Here is a 23376-nt window from a genome sequence, read left to right as displayed (position 1 = left end):
TTTGAGATTTCTAAAGCTGAAAAAGATGTGTTTTGCAAGGTTTTAAAAAATATCAAAGTTTCGGATAACTATGTGTCAAATATATCGAGATGTGTGAATCTAAATGAGTGAAAATTTTCTTCATTGAAGTTACATGATTATCACATTTTGATGTAAGACTTATTTTTTATTGCTTTATGTTCATCAATGTCAAACCAAGTCACTTTTGTGGTAATTGAATCGAGTAATATATTTAAATCTCTATGTCAGAAATGTATGAATGTGAAAAAGCTTGACAAACTTTAAGATCGAGTTGCAATTATTTTATGCCATTTAGAGAAGATTTTCCCTCCAAACTTTTTTATTATCATGATGTATTTGGTTATCCACCTTTCATATGAAGCAAAAGTTAGTGGGTCGATTTATTATCGATGGATGTATCCTATTGAAAGGTATTATTTGTTAATAGGTTGATTACATTTTTTTATTGATGATCAAGCCACTCTACTTAAAATAACATATGACTAATGTTTTATGCTATAGGTTTTTAGGCAGGTTAAAGTCTTATTGTCGCAATAAATGCTATCCGAAAGGTTCTATTGTTGAAAGATATTTAGCAGAAGAGTGTATGACATTTCGTTCTTGTTATTTGAAAGATGTTGAAATGAGATTTAATATACCATCAAGAAATGTTGGTATGCAGCATACAAACTCTGCCTATAATTATCTTTTTCAAAGTTTTGGACAACCAATAGGCAAAGCTGAATTGGTGGAGTTAGATGATAAATCTTGGACACAAGCACATCGATATGTTCTATTTCATCATGACTCAATTGAATAATTTCACATGTAAGTTTTTTAGGACGAAAATTATTCATTACATTAAGCATAATTTATTATCTTTTTTTTAATACTTTATCATTGTACTTTATAGTGAGTATAAAAATAATTTGAGAAATCCTGCACATTATCGATGATCAAACCCTCAAGAGCTTGATAAGTTGTTCGTTGAAAACTGTTATGAATGGTTAGAAGCAACTGTAAGTAATGTCATACTTTCCATTATGAGAAATCTACATAAAATGCTTACTGTATAAATAACATTAATAACATATATATATTTATTCCATTTTTATAGGTTTGGAGTGGAAGACTTGTTAGTGAAACGGTAAAATGCCTTTCACATGGTCTGAATCAAATTGTGAAATGATACAAAGGTTTCATCATCAATGAATTTAGATTTCACACTAAATCTCATGAGAGATTTAGAAGTACACAAAATTCATGCATTGTTGTGACTTCATCAACTACTAGCTATGCTAGTGCTAGGGACATAAACCTTTTAAAGGAAAATGTTGATATTATGGCATGATTAATGACATTATTAAGTTAGATTATTATGGCAAGTGAAAAGTTATCTTATTTCGATGTGATTGGGTTGATGTGAATAGTACAAGAGATATTAAGAAAGATTAGTATGGATTTACACTTGTAAATTTTTCTCGATTAATTCGCACTGGACAATAACTCATCAATGAATCTTATGCTTTTTAATCTCAAGTCAAACAAGTATTTTACTCTGAAGATCCCAAAGAATTGGGTTAGTTTGTTGTTCTTTGAAACACACCTAGAGACTTATTTGATATGGGGTTGATACCAGAGATGATGTTGAATATGGAACTAAATGTTATCCTTTTGTTGAACAAAACCTAGATGAAAATATCTCTTGTACTTTTACTCAGTAGGTTCGTAAAGATGTTAATGAAGATGTTTATGAACCATGAAATGATGCATCTATAATTTTTAATTCAAGTGTTTAAGATATAATGTAGTAAATTATTGTATGTAATTAATGTCACATTCGCTATTGTATAATTATTGTATTCTAAATCATACATTATCTTTTGATTTAATTAAATTGATATGTTCCTTATATATCATAGGTTTTGGTTTCTTAACTTCTCAATAGCTTTATATATAGTCTAAACTAATATCTTTTTCATATTCGCTTTTATGATATAGGTAAGCTACAATGCGAAGGAGTAGGTTGAAAGAAAAACATATAAGAGATATTAGTTCAAAACCGTTTGTGGTACCTGTAGATATTGACAATGGACTGAATCCTTTGAAAGAAAATGAACGTACTGTCGGATCTAACTCCGTTACTTCCAACCCTTCAACTGATATTGGATCTAACAATACGGAAGGTCTAGGTTTAGATAGTACCCCATCAATTGATTATGCTTTAAATTTGAATACAGGTATGATAAACTCCAATTTTAGAATTCGAGCATAATGATAAAAGTATTACGATTTTATAAATTTATTTTTTATTTGTTGCAGTTGATAACAATGGTCAACGAAGGACCAGAGGCTGGACAACTTTGAAGGAATTGTTTGCACTACCTCTTAATGAGCGTATTGTAGTGTCTGTAAACTCTGATAGGTAACCAATTGGTGAAGAAGCTTAACTGGTGGCTGGATTTCTAGGCATGCTAGCTCGTAATAGAATGAAATTACCTATTCATTATGAAACATGGCATAAAGTTTCAGAAGAAATTAAAGCCGATGCTTTAAACTTTATTGAGGTATTAGTATAATTAATTAGAAATAAAATTTTTTTTATTTAACATTTTGTTTGCTTATTCTAACTTTTCTTATTGTATTATTACAGTTAAGATTTGTACTTGAAATACCAACTTCATTTGTGTTTAAGTCATTAGGAAAGAAGTGAAAAGATTATAAGTGTAGTTTGAAGAATAATTATTTCGATCGAAATACTTCGGTAGAGGTGATGATGGGAAATCTACCCCGTAATGTGATTAGGTGACAATATAAACAATTAGTTAGATTTTGGTTCTTAAGAAAATGAGAGGTACTAATTTATAACTTTGTATAGTAGAATGAAATAATGAAAGTGTTTTATGGTTTAACTTGGTAATATTTATATTTCTATCATATATGTAATTATTTTTTATGACAGGAAAGAAAACAGATTAAGATTGATAGTAGAAAGCAATAGAAATATAGCCACACAAGTGGATGAAAAAGTTTTGCAAGAAAGCAAAAAGAAATAGTAAGTTTATGATAATAAACTTTTTCCAATGAATGAACTTTTTCTGTCGTTAAAAGGTAAATATGAAAATTAACAGTTATTGTTCTATTTTAATGGTTTTGATAGTTTCAATACATGATATTAAACTTATCTAAAGTTTTGAACTTAGTTGACATGGATGATATGTATGAAAAAGTTATTGTTTATATGTATTTAGGTAAAACTATAAATTTGTTGTTATTATTGTATTTTAACAGTTTGAATCGCTTCAATACTTGATATTAAACTTGTCTGATTGATTGAACTTGGTTTCTATAGTTGATATGGGAGAAAAAGTTGTCGTTTATGTCTATTTAGGACTATTTTCGCATGTAAAAGGCAAATATACAAAATAAACTTTTGGGTGACGTTTAACATATTGAATAGCTTCAATCCTTGTTATTAAATAGAGAGAAAATAATTGAATATGGTTTCTATGATCGATATGTGTGAAAGCCCAAAATGCTATTATTGTTTGCGTATGTTTAAGATTATTGTGTTGTTACGAGGCTAAAATATAAATACATGAAATTAAAATTATTCGAAATATTAATACTTAATTGATAGGCTTGATATGCATGAATAAGTTATGGTTGATATGTATCCTATCAAATAATATATGTTTTTGTATAGGAGAATGAGATGGGCAGTACAATTGGACGTGTGAAACTTTTTTGCATAACACACAAAAAAAGATAGATCTTATGTAAATGTTGAAACACAAAAAATTATGATAATTTGTATCATCTATTTTAACAGAAAGTAAATATTTACTTTTTTTAACGTATTATCAATTAAGTACAAAAAATTGATAGTTATATATGACAAATTCATAGGAGAAAGCGAAAGAAAAAATGGCTATTGAGATTGAAGTAACATTTGATGGTTCTCTCAACATGCAAGAAATGAAAAATTGGATATTCATAGAAGTTGTTGTAAAAAAAAGGCATGGACGAGTCCGATGCCTTGGATTGGGTCCAACACCATCTGCCTACATAGACATAGCTCTCAGCAATTTACATCCTCAGTAAGTCAGTCTTTGTGAGACATTCAATATTGAGAGGGGAGTTGCAAACTATGCAACAACGTTTTTAGGATATGGAAGCAGAAAAAGAACAGGAGCGTACAAAAATTGAGGAAAAACATGCTAGAATGAAGCAAGAGCGTGTAAAATTTCAGCAGTTGTATGATCGATTCGATCATTTTATAAATTTTATGCAACAATAATTTTCAAAAAATGATCTTGGTGCTCCACCAACTCAGGTATTATATTTAGTACATATTTATATTTTTAAATATAAAAAAAAAGCTTACAATGAAGTATTAAAAATTGTATGGTATTATTCAGTAAGTTCTTAAGCACGTTAGTGACCAAGGTGAAAATTTTTCTTCATCAATTAACAGCCAGCAAAATATATGCAGTCATCTGTTTCATACATTTTAATTTTTATTTTCTTAATGTATTAAAAATATTTGAATGTTATTATACTAATTATTAAACTTTGTATTAATTATATGCATATTTAAACGTGAATTAAGTTTATATTAATTCAGTTTCTAAATTTAAGCTCTTTAATGAAATTAAAAGTTATTAACAGAAATTAAAAAACAATTACATTTTTACATAATGACGGTGTTTGTGTTTAACAATTTCGCTAAATGAATAATTTAGTGGCATTTGTATCATAAAACGCCACTAAAAATAACAGCACTCTTACCAACAAATGTCATTAGTAAGTGACATTTTTTTATACAAACGCCACCAAAGCAATGGCATTTTTCTCAAAAAACGCCACTAAATTAACGACGTCTGAAAGATATAAACATCGCTAATATAAAGGCATTTTCATATACAAATGCCTTTAAAATAGCGACAATTTCAGTTACAAATGCCACCAAAACAATGACTTTTTTTACATAAAAATGCCACTAAATTAGATATGTTTGAAAGATACAAATGCCGCTAATATAGAGACATTTCATATACAAATGCCTATAAAGTAGTGCGGTTTCAGTTATAAACGCCACCAAAAGAATGACATTTTTCTCATAAAAACGTCACTAAATTAATAATGTCTGAAACATACAAACGTAGCTAATATAGAGGCGTTTTCAGATACAAATACCTCTAAAGTAGTGGTGTTTTCAGTATCAAAATGCCACCAAAGCAATTGTATTTTTTTCATAAAAACGTAATTAATTTAGCTACGTTTGAAAGATAGAAACACTGCTAAAATGATGGCATTTTTTCAAAAACATCGTTATTTTTTACGATGCGTGTATAACCAACACTCTGAGTGACGTTTTTCACAAATATTATAAATTTTTTAGTGATGCTTATAAATACTGCTAAACGTTAAAAAAAAAAACCGTTACTAAAAACTTAAATTCATGTAGTGAAATATATGAATTTTTATTATTTTATACGTATTAATATACAAATTATTAGATTTATCAGTGATAATGTGCAAAATACCTCTTTAATAATTATAAAATTTGTTTTAATCCCATATATATATATATATATAATAGTAGTGTTTTTTGTAATTCCTTGACAAATCATGGTTTGGTCCATGTTCATGGAATCTGATGTAAGAAAAACATCATAGCATATATATATATATAATAGTAGTTTTTTTTTGTAATTCCTTGACAAATCATGGTTTGGTCCATGTTCATGGAATCTGATGTAAGAAAAACATCATAGCATAAGTCACTTTCATTTTGACTTTTAATTAGTTTTCCCCTCAAGGTTCAACTGAATTTGCTGGTCCAACCACGCCTCTGAACCATCAAGGAAATAGTCCGGCAGTTTCTTCTTCATATCACATTTATTTTCCCCTTCATAAAAGAAATTATTAGAACTTCACCCCTTTTGGTTTAATTTTGTTTTTTTTTTTTTTGAAAAGAGATTATAATTTAAGAATAGAAAAATAATTATAAATAGAGGTACATTAGAGTAAAATCAAATTGATATACTATCAATTTTGAGTTAAATTTAATTTAAAAATTCAAAATTCGAAACTCAACTCAACTCAAGTTTTATTTTTTATATTCAAGTTAGGCTCATAATTAATTCAATCTCTCAAATTTAGTTTATAAATTCAATTGAGTCTGATAAAATTATAAATATTGATATTAAATATTATTATAATTTTGTTATTTACTTATATGTATTAAATATGTATATTTTTTAAAAAAGTTGAATTGGGCTCGTGAACCTTTGAAACTTGATTTGATTCATTATTTGAGTAATTCAAGTTTGGGTCAATAATAAACAAGTTTAGTTTAAAATTTTTCAAGTTGATATCGAATAACTTACAAGTAATTGGATTCATTTATATTTTTAGTTATAAATATTAAAATTTAAATATCAAACGTACTAAATATTATATTTTAAAATAATTATATAAATCAACATACTTTAATTTAAATTCAAACTTTTATTAATTTTTTCTTCATTTCAATAAATTGAAATTTAAAACAATAAAAAAGTTTCATTTTAGAGTTGAATCTTGTAACGTTGCATGACACTCTTTATTTGCGTTTTCCCATCTCTATTTGGTCAACTTTATACTACTTTTTTTCCCTATAGCAGCACGAAAGTCCACTTTATGCAAAATCTATTGTTTACAAAATATTATTTACTATCACTCTTTATTTTATTTTAATTTTTACAAATGAAATCTTTTATCATCACTTGCTTTGAACTTAAATTTAGAAAAAATCTCAAGACTTCACGTACTTGTTTTCAAGTAAAATGGTCAAATACAAAGATAAATTTTCTAATACATTTTATTAATTTGTTGGCTACTTATTTACCATATTCTCTTGCTATTATCGGTTAAAAAAAAAAAAAATCCTCTTGCTCTTTTGTTCTCTCCATGCCATTTCGTTTTGTGGCATGTCCATTGTCATATACAGCCTGTTTCCCATTTTAGGAGAACTAGGGGCTATTCTTAACCAAGCCCCCTATTATCAATTAAAGGCAAAGCTCATTTTTTTTTTCTTACAATTCCTGGGCCCGGATGGCTTTAAGTTTAGAGGATATATTATAATCTTCTTGATATTAATAAAGGAAAGTAAATGAAAAATTTTTTTTAAAAAAAATAAAATGACGTGTATATATATATTTTTATAATTAAAATTAATAAAAAATCTTAATAATTATTGTTTGACTAAAGAATAAAAAAAAGATTCATTATAATATTTTTTAATTATAATGTTTTTAATAAAACACCATATAATATAAAAATAGACCCTTCAACCTATTTTGTTGGACTAATAATAATAAGGATTCAACTGTACTTTTTTCAATTCTTAATACACTTTTAACCTCCCAACCATTATCCGCTTAACCTATATTAAAAGAATGTTACACGTTTACGCATAAAAACGTGTAACATTATACTTCAATTTGACTAAACTGCCACTCCAACATAAAACCTATAAACATGTAAAAAGTTTAAAATAAAAAGGTTGCACTGGTGAATTAACGCAAATTAAACAACATGTAATTTGAGGTTGTACGGCCAGTGTCTCAGTGGGTATGGATCAATCATACAGGATTTTTGTATAATATTTTATATTTATTTGTATTCTTTAAAATAAGATATTTGAATACATAAAATTTTAAACATATTTTAAAATGATATATTTCATCAAAACATAAATAATAATAATAATTGCCAAAGACCAAAAAGTTGATTTAGTTTTTCTGCCAACCTAAACTGTCAGGGAAAGGTAATACATTCCTAGTCCAAGGATATTTTATTGCTCATTCTAACTCATTATACTGTTTACTTAGGCTCCGTTTGTTTGGCAAAAATGATTTTCAAAAAATAGTTTTTAGATTTTCAGATATTTATTTAATAGAAAATTGATTGATCAATAAAAAATAATTTACTGGTCAATAAAAAATAAAATCATTTTTTTGAAAATTAAATTACAAATTAAAAAAAAAGATATTTTAAAAAAAAAAACTGTTTATGAGTATAACTATTTATTAATACTTTTGACCATAATTTTAATTATAAATAATATTATTTATAAATAATAATATTATATTACAATATATTAATAAAAATATTAATAAATAATATTATGCTATATATTAATAAATATTATAATATTATTATTTATAAATAATATTAATAATATATATTAATAAATAATATAATATTAATATAATATATTAATAAATATTATTAATAAATAATATATTAATATATTAATAAATAATATAAAGAATAATAATTATTTTATTTTAATATTTTAATATTAAATATTATTATTAAAATATAATTATTTTTTAATATTAATAATTCTAAGAATAAATAATTTCAATATATTTTAATAATAAATACTTTTTAATATTTTAATAGGTATATTAATATTATTTTAAAAAATAAAATTTTCATAAAACAACTAAATAAGAAAAATATTTTTCATTAACTCATCTAAATAACAAAAAATCTATTTCAATTCACAAAATCTACATATTTTTAAAAAATTATTTTTTAAAAATCATTTTTTGCAAACAAATGGAGCCTCAATTATCTTTAGACTCAGTTTGCATGATTGTAATTGTGATTGGATTAGATTTTTAGCGTTAATAAAAATCTGGATGTGATAGTTTTTTCAAAAAAAAAAGTTAATTTTTTTTAAATTGAGGTATTAAAAAAATTTGAATTTACAAAAAAAATAAAAAATTATTGAATTTTCACCTTTATTTTTTTAAATTAAAAATTTATTCAAATAAAGGGATGATTTTTTATTTTTATTATTTTTTTTATTTTTTACCCTCCTTCGATCCAAACACGTTATTAAAGAAAAATACTTTTATATAAAATTTAAAATTCAAAAAGTTAATTCATATAATTATTTTTAAAAAATATCATTCATTTAATAAATTTAAAATTAAATTTTCAACAAATATAACATCTTTTGAAATTTAATTTTTAATGTATGTAATTTTTCTTATTCTCAATTTACGATATCATTTGTACTAAAAAAAAAGTCACTTTTAAATAAAATTCCTTGTTTAGCCCAAAAGAAGAATATAAGGAGTTACAGAAACAATTGTCAGTGGCTAGACTGCATTTCACATCAAAGAACTACTCCATGCAATCAAAAAAACAAATTTATATGTTCCCCACCACTTGGAATGAAAGATCAAATCTAAAGATTGTTAAAAGAATTTAACGGTCGAAAAAGCAATGGCGCATCGGTTCCACAAGCAAAGGGGTATTAGGAAGCCACCAAGAAGCTCAAATATTCCTTCCATTTACTGCAAAGTGTAATTGCAATTCAAAGATTTTACTCCAATTTTGCTCAACATGTTTGAAGTTCGAATATCTCGGTATATTGCAGTAAACTGGCAATTGCAATCAGTTAGATCTTTTTTTTTTTTTTTGATATCTCTGTCTGGCATACGATAATCCAAACTCAAAATGTCTCAACATTACATACAGAAATATACAATCTGCAATGTATTGTATTGTAAATCTACTTTTATGAAACTTCATGATAAATTTAAATTTAGAGTACACATCTTCATCTAGAAATGAATTAAGGCTACATCATACACTGATCTATACATCAATAACCTATTCGTTTTTCATTCGCTCCTAGTCAACAGGACCTGCTCGATCACCTTACTAGGAGCAGTAATTCTGAAACTTACCATTCTATGTTTAACTTAATTGAAAGTGAAAAAATAATGATACCAATTATGCTCAGAGCTGCAATGCCAAATCCGGTTGAGCTGAATCAACTCGGCTAGAACTAGGTGACCCGGGAAACTGAAATTTGATACTTAGGTCAGGTGAAATTGAGTCTGGCTTCTGTTGTGGTGACAACCTTGAGTCCGGTTTTTGTTTTGGTGACAACCTAGAGTCTGGTTTCTGATGTGATGATAATCCTTGCCACGACGGTCGTGGATGAAGCCCTGATCTTGGGGCAGCCACTGGCTCACATCCTGAATTTGGTAATGGATAGCCGGGGTTCTTTGTACATGAATTTTCTGAAAATTTAGGGTCATCAGAGTTTGAGTTTGTGGTTGCTGGGTGGACAAAATTAGTGGCAGTCCTTGAGACACTGTCAATATTATGAGATGACTGGAAACTGAACCCAGAAGGCCTGGCAGCCCCAATTATTTTCGCCATCTGAGGTGGGAGCTTAAACCCATAAGCACCATTATATCCATTCATGCCAGGATGAATTAGAGGACCTTGATGAATCTGGTAGGGAGGCCTTGGCCTGACTGCTCCTGCACTGCTGTTTCTCATGTTAAAACAAGTTGCAGAAGATCCTTCACTGATTTCTGTCTTTTCATTCCAGGATTCAGGAGATCTTTTAGTAGCCAAAAGGGATGAAGAGGAAGTGCCAGATGCAGGTATAGGCTTAATAAAATGGCCTCCTGAGATAGAGTGAACTGAAGGAACATGTTTCTCAGACAAATTATCTGCTTCTGGCTTGTCAGATTGTTTATCTCCTCTGATTCCCAGGACATAAGATGACCTAGCAGAACATGAATTTTGACGAACAGAGCAGGGCTGTGATAATGTCTGCTGGCCTGGTGGAAGCGAGAGTGAAGGTAGTAGCAGCAGTTTCCGTGCTGGAACATCATTTTCCCCAACCCATCCAGGACCAAAATTTATTCCACCTGGTAAACACCTTTCTATCTTTTTAGAAGCAATTTTCCAGGCAACAGGACCAACATTTGCAGCATATCGAGCTAGGCTTCGTGTGTAAGCATGCTCTAAGTATACCCCCACCTGCTTCACCTGAAGACCAAGTAATTAATCAAAGACAGGTCAAACCTAAGATTCCCCACACAAGCTGGTCTACCAGAAAGGATAGAGCAGCATATGCTACGGGCAGTTGTGAACAGTGTAAATACAGTTTCCCAAACCCCAGTGGAAAATTCCAACCTAAACAATTGATGTAATTGAAAAGTGCTAATCATACAGTCCACAGCTTTACCTCTTTCATTATTATTGTTTAGGATTCCGTCAGACCCCAACAAACACAAAAAAACTTATTGCAGTGAGGAAAATAACGTATTGCAGTGCCAACAAACAAACATTTTCCGCTACCTAGGAAGGAAAATAAGTAACATATCCATATTACCATGCAATTCTCAAATTATACGGCCTAGACATATTCTAAAGTTTTATTTCATCATTGATGTTTCAAAATTGAACCACCTCCAATGGTTGTGGACATAACTTATTGTAGTGAGGAGCTTCAGTATTCTCCTCAATAGAATTTAAAAGATCATCATACATCATCTATATGATACGTACAGCCAATAGCTGCTTACTCTCTCCATCAAAAGTAGTCAACACAGACGTCTCCTGTGCAGTAGCTGATGGATGAAACAGATTATAAGTGTTACGTCTGTTCTCATCCAACAAAAATTGCCTTTTTCCGTGCTTCATCAAATGACCTTTTAACATAGAACCTGCAAGAAAAGACAAATGCTTCACTGCCTTCTCATAAAATGGTGGACAACTAAGACGGTGAGAACTAATGAGAACTATAGGAGAAGCAACATGAAAAGGAGAAAGTTCTACAGTATTTGACCTGTACCTTCATCACTTCTATCAGATTTGATTTCAGTAAACCAGCCAGTAACATCATTGCAAGAACCATAAAATTTTCCAGATGAATCTGCAAAATTAGACTTGTCAGAAGCAAGAGGTCCTTTCCTCATGTCATGATTGGACCATATGGTGTTCTCTGCCCCAGTAGCAGGGGTGGCATCCGAGCAAAATTCTGATGCAGCACGCTCCAAGGAAGGCCTGCCTAGTGGCTTCTTGAAATTTTTGGTTGGAGGTCTTCCTCTCCTGATCACCTTTGGTTCTGCTTCATTATCATCACTATCATGCCTTAGATTTTCAAAGTTCTTCTTTGCTAGCTCTTGTATGGATCGTGCCTGGTAACAAATTAAAGTTTTCAGACAAAATATAAAGTTGACCTCCAATATAAATTAGCAGTTGATACCTGACCATACCTGTCGAAAATATATAGTATCGGGTGCATTATACTGCATTGCATTCGAACATATGAGGAAAACATCTTTCTGCATGATAACAAAAGGAAACAATCTATTCACATATGCCAACATTTTAGCTTCTTGTAGAAATAAATCAAAGCATCAAGCAGAGATGGCTTTTGACCAGATTACAGCTCTAATTTTTTTTTCATTTAATAATTTGTGGTGGGAAGAGAATAACTTAAGTGCCTCATCTCTTCATCCAGAATACAGATGAAGGTATGTTTCAAATCTCAAATATAAGGAAATTACATTCTTAAATTTGCTTTAACAGCAGTTTGAATTTGGTGCAATGAAACAAATTGAATAACTGCATGACATTTTTCTTTTCTTTCTTTTCTCAACTGTGTAAGCTTCATACATAATCTCTAAACATCACCAGAACCTACACCACCAACGGATGTGCACTAACAAGAAAACTAAATAAAAACATGTTTTGCCTTTCATCCTTTTCCTTATTCCCACTCCATGCATCTCATTATTCAGAGAACAAAGAAATGATACTGAAAGTGGAGCAGACAAGTTGAAGACCATGACTACTAACAACAGAAAAACACACGCAAGTTTCTTGCATTTATGTAAGCATGCTTTGTTATCTATGAAAGGAAGCCAAAATTGTAGCATACGCTGTAAATTCAAGGTTTGCTTTCCCAATAGTACCAAGTGACACTTAAAAACATGGCAATAACAAAATTTTGTTCAATAGCCCTACATTCAAGTTCATTCCACAATAGCGCTATCAACCATCAAAAGGATTATTTGAAGTTGGATCACTTTAAAGCAGACCTTTATGCTCCTAGAAATTGAAATAAAGACATAGAAGTAGAAATCACATATGGCAATAAAAATAATTAGGCAGGCTAAAATGCACCTATCACCTGAAAAGGAATTCACTACCAATGAATGCAACTAAACAAATAATTGCCACAAGGCACAGAGACAAAGAAACATGATGGCAGTTTAGGAAAAGGAGCTAAAACCATGATTCTTCAAACCACATATGTATCATAGATATAAAACAGGATTCATATTATGTTCAGCGGTTATGCTAATTGCTTCACAACTTTTGGAATCAATGAATCCAGCAGGATGCAAAGCCAGGATTACAAGACCAACATAGCACTTATGCTAGTGGCTGGAATCATTGTTCCTACAGATCACAGGCAATCTAAAGCTTCCATGGAAGCAATCCAAGTAAAAGGCCATTGATGAACCAAGGCACTCATTTTGCAGTATTTCAATTGAAATATTACTTAGTTGAGATCAACATCCACCACCTGGCAACAAATAAATCTCTAAGTTTTAAGAATAACGACTATTATGGAATCATGAAACAAACAAGAAGCGGAATAGAGAGAGAAATGTAACAACATCCATTCTAACTGCCCTGTCTGCCAAGTCCAAACTAAAAAGCCAGTTCAGAATCACCTCTAGGTGGTTTTAGCAGAATTAAACGGGAAGTTGAAAATCCAGCTAAGCAGAAAAGAACACAATCAATGGAATGCTAAAATAATAAAAAATGATGGATGAGAGGAGGCAAAAATAAATTGACAAACATATAAACCAACCTCAAACTGTTCTAAGTTGGCATAAGCACCACTAGAAAGTTTATGCCTAATAGTTCCGAAATCCATCGGATGCTCAATAACTTCATGGTAGTCTGGTAGCTGCATGAAAACAGAAATCAAATAAGAAAAAGAAGGTTTAATAACAACAATAAGTACATGTTCCATTATTTGTGGATCATACCTCTTTAGGGTCCACTGGTTCAGAAAACACGCCATGTGTGTCCTTCCTGAAATTATTAATTTCAAAAGGAACAGAATTGAGAGAACTGATCACCAAAAGCCACATGTAAGAAATCAAACTAAATATCATGGGAGCTTATTGAAATACTTTTGAAGCTTGTCTAGGATGAATAGTAACAGCTTTTTGTCTGGTAAAGCTGATGAGGGCCCCGAATCCAATTGACTACCTATACATTTTGACAATGATCATAAACAAAATTCCCTAAAAAAATCTGTTTTTTGAGTTAATGGATATTGGATCATAAGCAAACCTTGGCTGTTGCTTGTGGGGTTTAAGAAAGAAACATACTTCTCTTCCTGAAATAAATAACAAAAAAGGAAAATAATAATAACAATTAGTAAATGAACAAACAACAGGCTTTATTTCCTTAAGTGGGTGAGGAACCACCAACACCAAGCAAAGTAGCTGTGAAAAAGCAAAGTAGCGTAGCATTCAAAGTCCTGAAAAAGGCAAAACACAGTCACAAACTGTGAAAAAGAACTACAATAACGAAAAAAGAAAGGACAAAATTGAACTTTTCATCAACTATCACGGTCAAAATTATTATTATTATTATTATTATTATTTGAACTTTTCATCAACTATCACGATCAAAATTATTATTATTATTATTATTATTATTATTATTATCTCTGGGAGAGTAATTAAAGACCCCAACTAACAAAATAAATAAATTCAAAAAGTTTTTTTTTTTTTTTTTTTGTAAAAAACAAAAATAAAAAAGGAATCACTAAAATTTTCAAACAGAAATTCCAAAAAAAAAACTGGGAATAAGTAAAAGGCCCCCATTATTTACTTAAAATAGTAGAAACCGCCCCACCAACTCTCCGGCCCGAAATTCAAGGAATCTTCAATTTCGTCAAAGGAAGAAAAATACTTGGAGCTTTTTTTTTTTTTTTTTTCAAAAACCAGTTAAAATACTCAAATCTAAACCCATAAAATAACACACTCTAAAAATTGGAACTTTATCTTTTTTCAAAAAACCTTAAATTTTGCAAACCTTTTTGGTATCAGCAATTCCAGATCCATCCCCGATCGAATTGACTTTCCTCTTCTTGTGACTTGAACCGGCGTTGCTCTCCTCGAGATTCGAATCGGAGCCGCGGGATTCTGACGTAACCGGCGATCGTTTCTGCGAGAAAGGCAATTTGAGAACCAGCTTCAACTTCTTCTCGCGTCGCTTTTTCCCGGTCAATTCTTTCCCTTCGTCGTCTTCGTTATCGTTATCGCCTGACGAATGATTGGGATTCTGGCGGGTGGATCGACGAAGAGGATTGGCAGTGGCAGAGTCGTAATTAGGAGTAATTTGAGGGGCAGAAACATTTCTCTTGTTGTTTTGTTGATTTTGCTGTTGTTCTTTAAGGCTGCGTTTTTGAAGATCTAAAAGAGAAGGTCTTCCTTTCTTCTTCCTCTTCTTCTCCACTATCTTACCCATAGCTCTCTCTCTCTCTGTTTCTTTCTCTTCTCCTTACAAGAGAAACAAACATGGTCCAACTTTTTTTAATTTAATTTTTGAAAAATAATTATTTTGTTTTTACCCATTTTTTGAAAGATGTTTAATTTTATTTTTATCAACGACTTTTAGGACATTGGCACGTGATTTCACGTAAGAAGATTGAGGTTGACACGTGTTGGTAAAGACCTTTCAGATTTGAGTGGAGTCGTTTCTAAGGGAAGAACATGCTCAACAACAACAACGATGACAAACAAGCGTGTCTTTTTCTATCTTTCGCCTTTGGCGTTTGAATACAAGCATTTCACTTATTATTTTTTATTTTAATTTTATAATTTAATTTATATAATAAAATTTTATATAAAAATTCATCACTCGTAGATATAAATTTTATATAAAATTCCAATAAAATTTAAATAGTTTTAATTGATTAACTATACTGTTACACTAAGTGATATGCTTCGAGTGGCAGTTGCTGAAGGCCAGGAACTTTTTCAACTACTTTTGACCGCGTGTGGTTAATATCCCAAATCTAACCGTAGAATGACGTGGCAGAACTGGGTCAAAGTCTTCAGTGGAAAAGTCAAACAAAAGGATAGCCTGACAAATGATGACGTGGAGGATCCACTGTGCGCGGTTCTATCTATCTTGGCAGCAGTACCAGTAGAGAAAACTGCCAATTGCATAAGATTTTTGGAGCAGAAAAAAAACACCCCAAAGCCATCAAAATCTGGTGGGTTTGATTTTTGTAGGAAGATTTCAACTTTGATGAAAGATCATGTGCATAGCGGTGTTTATGTGGGAAACCCACCCACTTTACCCTTTCCTTTTATTTCTGAACAGAGACGAGTATCACAGCCGGTAAATATGCCTTCTTTATGTTTTCTGTTTGTTTTTATTTTTCATTTAATGGAGTCCTAAGAATCTGTGGTCATTTTTGTTTCTTGGAATCGTGGGTGTTTTAAGGCCGACAAAGCCATTAGGATGGTGGGAGGGTGGAGAGATTCTAGGAGGCAGAGATGTGCAGGCTGGTGGGACATGGTTGGCTTCTTCGAGGGATGGAAGGTTGACTTTTATCACCAATTTTAGGGAACTCCATTCTAGACCTCATACTAAGACTAGAGGACACCTCTCTGTTCGTTTCTTGCAGGTAAAATCGTTTTCTTATTGATTCAATTTCTGCACGTTTCTCTTCATATTTCTATGATTGATTTTGAAGAACCCTATTTGTTTTCTAGTATTTATTTGATCAATCATGAGCCCGTTCCTGCATTTGTTGTGACCTTGGTTTCTATTGCCTTTTGTCTTTGCATGTCGATGATTTGAACAATCAGTAATTACTGAATTTTTGTTGGGACAATTGTAGCTTGATCTTTTGTAGACTTTTGGAAAGGTAAGTTACTTTTTGGGTCATTGTTCATCCAGTAGTCGGTTGTTCCTAGTTGGTTGTCTGATTATTTATGAAGGAGTGATCTCCATTTTACTACTATGTTAAATCTCACTTCGCGTAATAAAGCTTCATTTAAGAAAGTAGGATACCATAAATTAATGTTAATGAAGAAAACAGTTATTGTGGATTAATCCGACCTTGGACAGCAGTAGGCTATTCTTTGGGGATTAATCCTTGACACTGCTTTGCTTTAGACTACATTTATTACCTTCCTTTTCCACCGATTTCTGTTTATGAGAATCAGATAAGCACAACCAATGTTAGGTACTCCAAGATTGGAAAACTAAGCTTGTTTCCAGTTTCTTTAATTGCCATAGCCAATATTAGATAGGTTCTTTTCTTGGGGAAGTGCTGGAAGTTGGAAGAAACTTAAACATTTGGAATTTGTTAAATAAAAATGCTTTAACGGCCTAATGTTGAGTCTCATTTTTGCCATATGATGGGTCATCAGCAACATTGTTAACAGCGACCTGGAGCCACTTTCTATCCTACTTCCCTTAATGCTATTTGAATTATGAAAATTACCATTATGTTAATTTGTAATTTGCTAATCTGAGATCCTTTTGTTCTAGTGTTGTTGGGTGCATGACCCTAACCAACAATATCTGAACACTTCTGATAACCAATTTGCTTAGTGCTTGTCATTACTTGTTTGATTTGGTATTTGAACGAATACATTCTCATTACATGTTTGATCTTGGTATTTGAATGAATACATTCTATAGTATTTTTCAATTGGACTTATTCCTTTTGCTGGGGATGAATTTTTAGTGGTGGGTTCATTTTTTTGGGGTTTCACTTATAATATATATTAAAAATTATAACGAATTTATTAATAATTTATTAATTTTATCCATGAAGATGATGTTGCAGGAAAAAATTTTGGGAGTGTCCAGGGAAAATTTTTTCTTTAAATTTTCTTGTTCTTTAATCTTTGAGGATGTCCATGGACATCCTAATTCTCCATTTGGATCCACCTCTTTGAATTTTATTAAGAAAGCCTCAATTCATTGTGGGTTTTCATAATTTCAGAGCAAGAAGAAGCCCATTGAATTTGCCAAAGAAGTGGTGAAGGAGGCAGATCAGTATAATGGGTTCAATCTGATATTGGTTGATCTCTGCTCAAATCCATGGTTTATCTGGCAAACAGACCGAAGGAAAATGGCAACTTTGTCACAGAGGTTTCATCTGGGATTCATGTGCTATCACACGCAAACCTAGATTCACTGTGGCTTAAGGTAAGGAGGTATGTTATACTTTTTCGACTAAATAACTGAATCTGTTAAAAAAGTTTTAGTTTCTATTCCTTGCCTGCCAATACTTTTATCTGGCGTTTGCTGTTACATAATAAATAGTTAAATACATCCTAATTGCCCTTAAATAAATCCGAATTGCACTTTTAAATAGATCTAGCAATGCTAAATATGATATGATACGAAAAAAGTGATAATTTAAAATTTTAATAAAAATTATATATAAAAAAATATTTGTGTTTTGCATTTCAATTGAGATATTTTTTATATTTTAAAAAAATACGACACAAACATGATTCTTTTAGAAACACATACTAATAGATACATTTTACGTAGTTTTGACACAAAAGAATAGATTTTTTTTATTTTATGTAAGTTTGACACATAATAATAGATACATTTGCCTGACGATTCACGTGTAGTGGATATTCTTAAAGTCTAATAAAATGCATTTCTTGCTTGCAAAGTGGTCACTTGTTGAGCTCACAATATATCAGTTCGTTCTGTTTTCCTTATAGCTGGTTGACAAGGTTAATTTTTCTGAAGTTAAAGATTTTTCCTGTCCTATTCACTTTGATGATCTTGCCAATATTGGTCAAAGAAATTAGCTATTGACATTATATCACTGCTGCTTAGTTTGTTTCGTGTTTGTATTTCTGCTATGTTTTATAGGCCTTTCTCTTGGCTATCAGCAATCTTGATATTGCTCATTCTACTTTGTCTTTTGCAAGCTCAACGATTAGATTATAATTTCAAGTAGGTCTTGGTCAGATATGGTAAAGATGAACTTCCCCTTAAAGAGAATTTTGCAGAACTAATGATGGACACGAGCAAAGATGATTTAAGCATTTTACCTGGCATATATAGTCCTGAGTTTGAATATCATTTGAGTGCCATATATGTAGATATAACTGGTCCCCAGGTAGTCTAATATTTTCCTTCATCAAATAGGAAAGTTCACAACCAAAGTCAGTCCTTGAGTTTGTTTTCCGTTGTGCAGGGCCTACATGGCACCAAATGGGGAGATGTACTTTTATGAAAGATATTTGGACGAGGATCTCTGGAAAGAGCATACAGTAACTTACCAAATAGAGATGCCAAAGTAGATCATTGGATTTAACTGACCCACTTATTTAGTGAGAAAACATACTCAGAGATCATAAATACATGCAAACCAAGTTTTTCAACTAAAAGGCCATTATTCTCATACATTGCTGACAGTTACAACATACTTCTCTTGCAACAGAGCAAGAGAAAGTCCCTACATTACAGAACTAAACGGTCATTATTCTCATGCATGACGAAACAACATATTGGACAAACTTGCTCAAGCTTACAACATTGAAAACCGGTCATGCTCAACAGGCACGTGTGACGCAGGTGCAACCCGTCCCACACTTGCAAAACAGCTTTCCGGTCCCGGCGATTTCAGTCTTGGTGCATGTGCATGGATTGCAGCCACAGAGCTCCCTGCACGAGCACCGCTTGTGGTCTGTCCCACTCGTAGTCTTGCTGGCTGTGCATCTGTTTGATTATTTCCATAATATCATGATCATCACAACGTAATCACTCTTTGAATTGGACTAAAACTTAGGTATGTAGGAATTAGGTGCCAGAAGAGTTAAAATTTCAGGTTTAATTTATAAAGGTGTGTCTGAACCATCTTTTTGTCAATTAATGGGGTGGTCGATGTAAATAATGACAGACAGCCAAGTTGGTCATGGATTGTATCACCATAACAATTGGGAGAACAATCAAAGAGAGGGCGTCTCGTAGGGCACGACAGTTGGGCAGACGCAAGACTCACAACTGTCTATATGGACAGCTTGTCAGAGCAAAATATCTACCAAGATACTGCACACATTCGGCTGGCACGAATGGCATGTTAGAGCAAGATTTATACTTTCCCTATCTGCCGGCTAGATATTGCATGTTTAAATGGGCCGAAAGTCCCAATTATACGTATCAATACACACGACAACCTCTCTAACTTCAGACCTGGCATCCGTCATTTTTCTGTCTTGTTGTATTCTTTTTGCAGTTTGTTTTGTGAATTGTGAAGCTGTGACCTGTGTATTGCATTTAACTGGTGTTCTGAAAATCTTGCATGTAAACCAAGTGGGGCAAAAGAATTATGGAGAACTAACACATGGCGATACGTGTCAAACGAGGTTCATGAAGAGTTCATGAAGCTGTGCCGCTGCAAACACGTGTGCTAGAATCCTCATTGGTCCAGGATTAAGATTTTGGTTGAATTTTGCTTGTAAAAAGTGCTGGCTTTGCTGGGATTTCACCATTTGTGATATGTGACAATCTCAACAATATAACTGCAAACACCAAAGAATTTCACTGAAATTTTTCTCTAAACAACAGTAAAGCCCATGGGATTGGAACAGGGTGGGGGCAGGGATTAATACAGATGATGATATATAATATATAACACAATTTTAATTCAATTGGAATTAATTGTATTGAGAATAATTAAACGTTTCAAGTTGTATATTTTCAATTTTTTTCCAGCCATGTGCCAAATAACGATGCTTAATGTTTTAAACATTTCAAGTTCTGAATCAAGTTCGACTAACTTCTCAAGATCAATTTGGTACGTGATGAATTTGTTTAGCTTCATATCAATTTTTCAGTGCCTTGTCGTCATACAAGTAAATGAAGCCATTCTCGACGACTTTCTTCAATTGCTTAAGCATATAAAGCATGTTTTACATGGAAATGAAGGAGTCTGCAAATGTAAAATTTTATCGTCAGGTAGGACACTAGATTCTTCAAGTGTAAACCACCACATAGAGGCTCAGGTCATTTTCATATCTTTTGTGGAAAAGAAAAGAAAATTCTCAAAAAAAAAAAAAAAACCTTCAAGTCTCAGACAGATTAAAGTCACATGTACAATTCACAAAGTTAGCACTCTTTTTGAGCTTTTCCATATCCGTAATGCTCACTCATTTATGTTAATTACATGATAGACATGACCAAAAGTAAGTAGCAGTCAGTAGTATAAAACAACAGAAAAAAGCAACAACTGCAGATGGATAGATCAAGAGGCACAATTAGGGCAAGTACAACCCTTCCCACACTTGCAAAAAGCCTTGCCAAATGCCAATGCCAGTCCCAGCGACAGCATTGGCGCATGAGCATGGGTTGAAGCTGCAGTGCTGGCCACATGAACACTGCCTATAATAACCATCCCCTTCCGATGTGTCCCCCGACGCTCACCTGCATCACCAATAATTTGAATTGGCTATGCTCAATTGAATCACTCAAAAATCTCCTTAAAAATCCATTCAAGAAACAAATGCTAGTGTATACTGAATGTTATATTTCTAGGTTTTATATACATCTTGGAAGTATATAGTCACAAGTTCTATTAGATCAGTAATTGTGCTATGAGCTAAGGAACAAAACATAAATTATAATCAAGTCAAGTCATATTGTCAATCGAATTAAAGTTTGGACAGACTCACTTTTTGTTCAGGAGTAGTACTTTTTACATAGGGTAAGGTGTTTTTTTCCCTTGATCTTTTTCATCTCAGGTTATCAATAAAGTTATGTTATTCATAGATTTGGCAAGGTGAAAAAGGACAATCCTCAAGGCAAAACAGAAAGCTAGACGAACTACGCTACATTATTCTGCAGAGACAATACGGAAGATACTTATTTGGGTCCTTATTATGCTGTATGAATGGATCCAATGAGATGAAGAATAAATTTACAAGAACTTTACCCTAAGTAGGCCCTGAAATATGGTACCACAGAACCCGGTATCTATGGACCAACACAATAATGCATGACATTTTGCTATAGTCGATTATGTGTCCCAAGGCAAAATATCTGTCCCTAGGACGACTTACCTAGTCCTTTACAAGATAATTATCAATATGTATATTCTTAAGACAAAACATAAAAATAAAAAAATACAGAGAAAAAGGAAGAGTACTGACTTGCAAGCCACACCACTGGGACATGGATAGGGCAAGCAACACCACTTACTTTTGGCCTTCAATGTTGTTTGCACTGAGTTTTGATCTTAAGATATTCTTAAAAAAATTTAAAAAAAAAAGATAATTAAAGGTAAAGGCAATAAATGCTAACTGTGTTTGTACTTGAAGTGTAAGTCAAAATGAGTGAAGTCGAAAAGAGAGTAATAAGGAGAATTAGAAATAGATTGGACTTGCCTTAATGGTGCCTGGATACTCATATTTATAGATAAGCGATAGAGGACAATAAAGATGTGGCCAAGTTGACGTGACATTGAGTATATTAGACCGACATGATATGTCAAGTCAGCATAAATGTCAGAATTACCTCTGGCTATCTACTGAAGCCTTTTAACATGGAGAAAGATCACTATATCCTTTTGACCACTAAATGTCCTCAACATTTTGTTTCCCTATCAAGCAGTATCAAACTGCTGGGTGTGCGATCGACACATTTTGTGCAAGGCAAATAGGTAAAAGAAGATGACGTGAAATTTGATTATTTCCGGTTGACGTCATAGAGGAGATCAGCATTGGGAAACAATTAGCCTTAAGTCATGGTCCGACTTTATGAGGGTTTGATTTTGTGCGTATGTCTTAGGTTGAGTGCATAACTGGTTTGAAGGTCGTCGGTGTGTTAATTGTTTGGGATGATCTAAGATTAGTATTGGAGTTCATCTTATCGACATGAGACTTGTGTTTTATTTTAAAAGTTTGGATTCAAGTCTCTACTTTGAACTCTGATGATAATCTGAGCATTCGGTCTGTCTCAAAGAGTCATTGTTCTAGCTAATTTGACCTAGGATCCGTCTGGTTTGGTTGATCTGGTGGCAATAAATGAAGAGATGGTTAGTTTGAATGGGAAAATTTAAAAAGAGAAGACAAAAAGATGTCTTCTCATTTTTCTCTGACACATGGTATAGTCTGTGCTGTTTATCTTATCTGAGGGGCGACTATATAAAGAGCTATTGGGGCTTTAATTTTTTACATTTCTACTTTCTTTGCTTTTCATCCGATCTAAATTTTTTATTTTAAAAGCTTTTTTGCCTTAGGGTTGTTCTTATTATCGCTTGTTTTTTTGCTTTATTCGATACATACTTTCAATTATATCTTTTAGTTTTAGTTTTGTAGAGGCTGAAAGTTTTAGGATAGAACCTAAGGGGGGTAAGTTCAAGTAGGATGACAACACCTGATTTCACCAATCATTGGAGGTCATGATTGTCAGATGGCGGCCTTCTAGTTTAACTCGATGTCTAAAGAAAGGCAATAACAAAATGAGGACCACACT

The 23376-nt window shown here is 31.9% G+C and overlaps 2 protein-coding genes and 1 pseudogene across 3 annotated transcripts; 1 reads left to right on the top strand and 2 right to left on the bottom strand.

Moving 5' to 3' along the window:
- Positions 1-9510: 9510 nt before the first annotated feature.
- Positions 9511-15415, bottom strand: LOC111282677 (uncharacterized). The gene is made up of 9 exons (XM_022870878.2): positions 14944-15415; positions 14194-14239; positions 14031-14109; positions 13884-13929; positions 13703-13801; positions 12093-12161; positions 11669-12014; positions 11383-11540; positions 9511-10860 (listed from the first exon to the last, which is right to left on the bottom strand). The coding sequence occupies exons 1-9, from the start codon at positions 15376-15378 to the stop codon at positions 9811-9813; spliced, it is 2328 nt and encodes a 775-aa protein (XP_022726613.2). The 5' UTR covers positions 15379-15415; the 3' UTR covers positions 9511-9810.
- LOC111282707 (uncharacterized) lies at positions 15195-20469 on the top strand (annotated as a pseudogene). The gene is made up of 6 exons (XR_016342272.1): positions 15195-15335; positions 15529-16257; positions 16363-16546; positions 17879-18092; positions 18831-19021; positions 19100-20469. The product of XR_016342272.1 is annotated as an uncharacterized LOC111282707 (transcript).
- On the bottom strand, positions 19458-19983 carry LOC149518896 (uncharacterized). Its single transcript, XM_089760409.1, has 2 exons — positions 19907-19983; positions 19458-19623 (listed from the first exon to the last, which is right to left on the bottom strand). The coding sequence occupies exons 1-2, from the start codon at positions 19981-19983 to the stop codon at positions 19458-19460; spliced, it is 243 nt and encodes an 80-aa protein (XP_089616535.1).
- Positions 20470-23376: the final 2907 nt, after the last annotated feature.

Source organism: Durio zibethinus, chromosome 5 (assembly GCF_047325235.1).
Source record: "Durio zibethinus cultivar Kanyao isolate XHJ-2024 chromosome 5, ASM4732523v1, whole genome shotgun sequence".
NCBI lineage: Eukaryota > Viridiplantae > Streptophyta > Magnoliopsida > Malvales > Malvaceae > Durio > Durio zibethinus.
This window is presented reverse-complemented; position numbering and strand designations above follow the sequence as displayed.